Here is a 7,737-nt window from a genome sequence, read left to right as displayed (position 1 = left end):
TCAAGGTTTATCAAGATCATCTGGAATCATAGTATCAAGATCGTTCCAGTTCCAATTATTTAGCTCCAAGAAATTGCTTGTGCTAGGAAGTTGGCATTGTTGAGAACGTGGCATGATCATGCTTGCTGTTGTAATAGTTGAATCGTCATCATTTTCGAGCAATTCTGTACAAGTTCTTGGAATATATGAACTAGCGTTTGTCTCAAAACCACTTAAAGTTTTTGAAAACTCTAATTTTGGATGATCATCTTGATCAGCCGATTGTTGCAATGTACAACCTATAAAGCTCCCACTGAAATCCCACGAAACCAAACCCTTTAACTCCTCGATATCTGTGTATGATTCCACATCAAATCTCATTTCACAGCCAATTTGCTTAACGATTGATGTTTTAGCAACGTCAGATGTATCTTTGGGATCACTTATTATCCCGAGAAGAGTATCATCATCTTTAGATGGGTTGTTCCTGATAGCCAAGGTAGCGGTGGCGGTGATGGTAGGTCGTCTGAGGCGCTTGTTTTTCCGTCCACCACCAATGGGGACAGTACGAAGAATGCCACCTTCTGTCCAATGCCTCTTACAAGCTTTGCAAAAGTATCGAGGTTGCATTTTGCTGTAATTGTTGTAGTAGCAGAACTTTGTGTTTGTTGATTCACATCTTGGGCATTTTAAAGGGTCGGGTTGTTGCCTTCTAGAGAATTGAGATTTTCGAGATTCCAAACTATCTGACTCTGACATGATTCAAACACAACTGAATGGATGAAGGAAGCTTGACTGCAAAAATTTAAAACTTGAAAGGATATAGATGGGTAGAGCAACCTTGCTTTTCGTTTTAGAAAAGTAAATAATACAAAGATCATGTGTAGATGGAAGGAAATGTAAGGGGGAAAGTGAAATGCATAAAAGGTAAGGAGAATTGAGTCATATATATATATATATATATATATATATATATATATATATATATATATATATATATATATATATATATATATATATATATATATATATATATATATATATATATATATATATATATATATATATATATATATATATATATATATATATATATATATATGGAAAAGTGAATATACCGTTAAGGGTATATAAGCTTACGTACCCAAACCCATTATAATACGTCATTTTGTTTAATATATTCATTATAATGTTCTTAAACTTCAATCCTTCACTTGATTAACTTTCAAAATTTTCGAAATTTCATTATTATCTTCCTCTTACATCACATATTTTTGGCAAACACCTACTAGGCTATATATATTATAGTTGAAAATGAAAATTATATAAGAGGAATATAAATGTGAAATTGATAAAAATTTTGGAAGTAAATCAAGTTAGAAGTTCAATTATAAGAACATTGGACAATTACAATGTATATATATATGATACAAAACGATGTAGTATAGTGAGTTTGGGTACTTAAGCTTATATACCCTTAAGGGTATATTCACTTTTTCCATATATATATATATATATATATATATATATATATATATATATATATATATATATATATATATATATATATATATATATAGGTTTGGTTCATGTGAGACGGCCTAATTTTGTGAGACCGTAAGACGCATTTTTTTTAGTTAATTCATGTTCCGAAAATAATATTTAAAAAAAGAATTTTTGGATTTTTCCATTTATTTTGCATTTTAAGGTTTGGTTAATGTGAGACGGCCTAATTCTGTGAGACCGTAAGACGCATTTTTTTTAGTTAATTCAAATTCCGAAAATAATATTTAAAAAAAGAATTTTTGGATTTTTCCATTTATTTTGCATTTTAAAATTATTTTTTAGAATATGTACAGTGTAATATTTTACTAGAATATTTCACGTATTTTTCAAAACAAATAGATTTTTAAATTTTTATTTTTTTTTAGTTAATTCAAGTTCCGAAAATAATATTAAAAAAAGAATTTTTATATTTTTCCATTTATTTTGCATTTTAAAATTATTTTTTAGAATATGTCAGTGTAATATTTTATTAAAATATTTCACGTATTTTTTTTAAAAAAACGGGATGTTTTTTTATTTATTTTTATTTTTTAGTTAATTGAAGTTCCGAAAATAATATTTAAGAAAAGAATTTTTGGATTTTTCCGTTTATTTTGCATTTTAAATTATTTTTAGATTTAATCTCACGGTCTCACAAAATTAGGATGGTCTCAAATGAACCTGAACATATATATATATATATATATATATATATATATATATATATATATATATATATATATATATATATATATATATATATATATATATGTAACACTGAATTTTTCAAACAAAATTTTCGATTTTTATAAAAGCATAATTCCATCAATATTCATAGAAACAACCCCTTTTTAATTGTTCAACATTATATTACAAAATCCCAAGATCAAAATGTCAAGCTCCAAACGTGTGTGTACGGATCAAGCCGGCGCCTTCCCACGGTCGTCACTAGTACCTGAAACAAATAACATCAACACTGTAAGCACAAGGCTTAGTGAGTTCCCAAAATACTACATATAACACATATTAGCCACTCAAGGCTATAACTCTGTGGGTCCGTGCACCCAAACTCTGTGAACCCTCAGGTTCTAACTCTGTGAACCTTCCGGTTCTAGCTCTGTAAACATGCACAGCATCAAACACATAAAAGTAATGCAGTACAACACATAACATACATGGCATACAAATACTCTAACACATAACTCTAGTTACCTACTCAAGGTAAAGTATAGTGAGAAGACTCACCTCGTGTGTCTCGTAAACCGTAACCCTGAAATCACTAAACACTCGATCCGCCGAGCTGAAGTCCCCCTATAGCACAATATATCTCTAATTAACACTTTCTCAACTAGGGTTGACCATACCATAACAGGACAATCTAGGTCAACGCTGGTCAACGGTCAACTCTGACTGGACTCGGCGAGTGCATTATGGCGACTCGGCGAGTCTGAGCGCAATCACCAATTTCCCTGAAACCCTCTCTTGACACGTCGAGCATCCCTTCCCAACTCGACGAGCTCCACCTGGCACGAGTTGTGGGGCCACCACGACTCAACTCGCCGAGTCTCAAGAACGACTCGGCGAGTCCGGTTTGACTCGGTCCACCTGTCCATCCCGACTCCCCCCTTGACCCACTGAGTTCACTCATCCCAACTCGGCGAGGCCACTCGCTGAGTGGTCGTGCAACATTCAAGCTACTCGCCGAGTCTGTTCTTCGGACTCGGCGAGTCCGTGCCATGCACTGACTCAATCTTGCTCAAAAGGCCAGATCCAGTCCACTAATCCATAGATCCAGTCCCCCCATGCTTATTTAGCACGTAAAGTCACAATCTTGATGCATAAATATCCTCTACATGATCACAAATGATGATTTTGACTCTATTACTTCAACACAAGGCCAATGACTCCATTTTCACCCATAAAGCTTGATGAGTGAGGCCCTCTGGACCTCTATGGATCCAGATCCATGGTCTCAACTCAAAGAGGGAATGAAAAGGGCACCAAATCACCCCAAAAATGATCATATTAAGCCCTAACTTGCATCAAGTTCATCAAACAGGAAATGGTCCGAAAATAATACCTCTAGAGTGATGATCCAAGCTCCAAATCCACGAAATAGTAACCTCCTTTGCTTCCTCTTGCCTAGAGCCTCCTTCTTCTTGCTAAACAACACTCACAAGGTCAAGATTTGCTCTCAATCCTTCACCAAACGCTCAAGAACTCTAGGGACACACTCTGGGGGTTGGATGAGCGCAAATGACGGCCATAAGGCCCTTTAAATAGGCCACAAACCCGGAGATTTAGGGTTTCACTACACAGCGCAGACTCGCCGAGTCCATACCTTGGACTCGCCGAGTCCAAGCGCGCACCTTCGCTCAATCCCGCGTCTCTACTCGGCGAGTCTGAGCCCCGACTCGCCGAGTCCCTCTTACAAAATAACATAATTAAACTTTCATTATACCTGGTAAAAATCCGGATGTTACAACTCTCCCCCACTAGAACTGGACTTCGCCCTCGAAGTCCCGCTCTAAAACAGCTTCGGATGCTGCTCCCGCATCATATCCTCCGGCTCCCAGGTCATCTCTGATCCCTTCCGATGTTGCCACTGAACCAATACCAGAGGTACCTCCTTGTTCCTCAAAACCTTGATCTTCCGATCCCTAATAGCCACTGGTCTCTCCGCATAGTTCAGGCTTGCATCAACCTGAATATCCTCAAGTGGAACCACTGCCGACTCATCGGCTATACATTTCCTCAACTGCGATACATGAAAAGTGTTGTGAATCTGTCCCAACTCTGCTGGTAACTCCAGCCGATAGGCTACCCGGCCCACCTTGGCGATCACCCGAAACGGGCCAATAAACCGGGGTCCCAATTTGCCCCTCTTCCTGAACCGGATCACTCCTTTCCAAGGAGAGACCTTCAGGAGAACAAAGTCGCCGACTTGAAATTCCAACTCGGACCGGCGCCTATCCGCGTAACTCTTCTGCCGGCTCTGAGCGGTCAATAACCTCTGCCTGACCAGCTGTATCTGCTCTGTCGTCTGATTCACGATCTCTGTACTGCCCATTACCCTTTGCCCAACCTCTCCCCAACATATGGGAGTCCGACACCTCCTACCATATAACAGCTCAAAGGGCGGCATACCAATGCTCGAATGATAGCTGTTATTGTAGGAAAACTCCGCTAGAGGCAAATACGAGTCCCAACTACCCCCAAAATCCAATACACAAGCTCGAAGCATGTCCTCGAGTGTCTGTATCGTCCGTTCACTCTGACCGTCGGTCTGGGGGTGGTATGCGGTACTAAAATGCAACTTAGTACCCAATTCCTCATGAAATTTCTTCCAAAAACGGGAAGTGAAACGCACATCGTGGTCTGAAACAATCGAGATCGGCACCCCATGCCGAGATACAACCTCCCTCACGTAAACCTCCGCCAACTTCTCTGCTGAAGAACTCTCACTGATGGCAAGAAAATGAGCGCTCTTTGTCAACCTATCCACAATCACCCAAATTGCATCAACTCCTCTGGCAGTCCTCGGCAATTTGATGATAAAGTCCATAGTGATCTGTTCCCACTTCCACTCGGGAACCTCCAATGGCTGCAACTTGCCATGCGGTCTCTGGTGTTCGGCCTTTACCCTTCGACAGGTCAAACACCTCTCGACAAACCATGCTACATCCCTCTTCATACAGGGCCACCAATACTCCTTCCTTAGATCCAAGTACATCTTTGTGGCCCCGGGGTGGATCGAAAATTTCGATCTATGAGCCTCCTCCATCAATGTAGCACGGGTACCGCCCACAAATGGTACCCAGATCCTGCCCTGATAAGTCATAAGGCCTCGACTATCCGATACAAACTCAGAAACCATCCCAACAACCCGCTCTCTCCTCTGCATCTCCGGACGCACGGCCTCGGCCTGAGCCCCACGAATGGCATCCAGAACTGGAGCTATCACGGTCAATCTCAAACATACATCTCGCAGGGGAGTGCTCTCCGCCCTGCGGCTCAACGCGTCGGCTACCACATTAGCCTTGCCCGGGTGGTACAAGATCTCACAATCATAGTCCTTGACCACATCTAACCATCTCCTCTGCCGCATATTTAGGTTAGGCTGATCCATCAAGTACTTCAAACTCTTATGGTCCGTGTAAATCGTACATCGAACCCCATACAAGTAGTGCCGCCAAATCTTGAGGGCGAACACCACTGCCCCCAATTCCAAATCATGTGTGGGGTACCTCGTCTCGTGAGGCTTCAACTGCCTCGATGCATAAGCTATCACATGACCCTTCTGCATCAATACCGCTCCCAATCCTAGGATCGACGCATCACAGAATACCACAAAACCTTCCATACCTTCCGGAAGGGCTAATACTGGAGCTTCACACAACCTTTGGCGAAGCGTCTCAAAGGAGGTCTGCTGCTCGGGACCCCATGCAAATGCCACACCCTTCCGGGTCAATCTGGTGAGTGGAACCGCAATCTTGGAGAAATCCTTAATAAATCTCCGATAATACCCTGCCAACCCGAGAAAACTACGTATCTCAGAAGGTGACCTCGGCACCTCCCACCTCATCACTGCGTCAACCTTGGCCGGATCGACCAATATCCCCTTCTGGTTAACGAGATGTCCCAGAAACTGGACCTCCCGTAACCAGAAATCGCACTTGGAGAACTTTGCGTAAAGCTTCTCCGCTCTCAAAACCCCAAGCACCTCCCTCAGATGCTCCTCGTGCTGCTCACTAGATCTCGAATATACCAGAATATCATCAATGAAAACAATCACCGACCGATCCAACATCGGCCGACATACCCTGTTCATGAGGTCCATGAACACAGCCGGGGCATTAGTGAGCCCGAAAGGCATCACCACAAACTCATAATGCCCATAACGTGTCCTGAATGCTGTCTTCTGGACGTCCTCGTCCCGCACTCTAACCTGATGATAGCCCGACCTCAAATCAATCTTGGAGAACCAAGATGCTCCCTGTAGCTGATCGAATAAATCGTCGATCCTCGGCAGCGGGTAACGGTTCTTAACCGTCAACTTATTCAATTCCCGGTAATCAATACACATGCGACGCAAACCATCCTTCTTCTTCACAAACAAGATGGGTGCTCCCCATGGCGAGCTACTCGGACGAATAAACCCCTTCCCCAGCAACTCCTGAAGTTGCGAGGATAACTCCTGCATCTCTGGAGGCGCAAGGCGATACGGCACCTTAGCAATAGGTGCGGCCCCCGGAACCAAATCGATGCCAAACTCCACTTGCCTCGCGGGAGGCACTCCTGGTAACTCTTCGGGAAATACATCAGGAAACTCCCGCACCACCGGAACTTCCTCCACAGAGCTTGGTCTCTCGGAGATCACTCGCGTATCCATCACATACGCTACATAACCCTTACAGCCCTGCTGTAAACACTGCCTCGCCCTAGCAGCCGAACAAAAGGCTGATCCAGAACGTGTACCCTCGCCGTACACTGAAAGAACTCCCCCACTAGGATCTCGTATAGTCACCAGCTGTCGCTCGCAATCGATAACCGCACCGAATCGGCTCAACCAATCCATGCCCACTATAACACAAACATCACCCATCGCAATCGGAATCAGGTCGATCGGAAACTCGACCCCGAATATCTCCAATACACATCCCCGGAAGACCTCTGTAGCACAAATCACCCTGTCGGCGGCTATGGAAACCCGCAGAGGCCGACTCAATACTCCACGACTAACACTGATACGCTGACTAAATGCCAAGGATACAAAAGATCGACTCGCACCCGAGTCAAATAACACTAAAGCAGGTACAGAATTCACAAGGAAGGTACCTAAGCATAGCATGATATAAGCATAATATTTCAACACCATAAACAATAATGAAAAGGAAACATACCAGCCACAACGTCGGGCGCGGCGCGGACCTCTTCCGCAGTCAGCTGGAAGGCTCTCCCCCGAGCCCTCGGTGCCTCGGCCTTCACGGGCCGACTCTCTGCAGCAGTAGCTCTGATGGCGGCGGGAGCAGACCCCTGAGATGCTCCGCGCAGCAGCGGACACTCCGCCTTCCGGTGTCCAGTCTGGTTGCAGTGGAAGCACACTGCAAATCCCTTGGGGCAGTCCTTAGCCATGTGCCCCTCCTTGCCACATTTGTAGCAAGACCCTGCCCGACAGGCGCCATCGTGACCCTTGCCGCACTTCCCACAAGT

General features: G+C 43.3%; 1 protein-coding gene across 1 annotated transcript; it reads right to left on the bottom strand.

Moving 5' to 3' along the window:
- On the bottom strand, positions 1-738 carry LOC145039718 (uncharacterized). The gene has a single exon (XM_078987737.1). The coding sequence runs from the start codon at positions 736-738 to the stop codon at positions 1-3; it is 738 nt and encodes a 245-aa protein (XP_078843863.1).
- Positions 739-7,737: the final 6,999 nt, after the last annotated feature.

The sequence above is a fragment of the Lactuca saligna genome, chromosome 4 (assembly GCF_052625555.1).
Source record: "Lactuca saligna cultivar CGN05327 chromosome 4, ASM5262555v1, whole genome shotgun sequence".
NCBI classification, from domain to species: domain Eukaryota; kingdom Viridiplantae; phylum Streptophyta; class Magnoliopsida; order Asterales; family Asteraceae; genus Lactuca; species Lactuca saligna.
The sequence above is the reverse complement of the archived record's forward strand: the minus strand, read 5'-3'. Positions and strand labels throughout refer to the sequence as shown.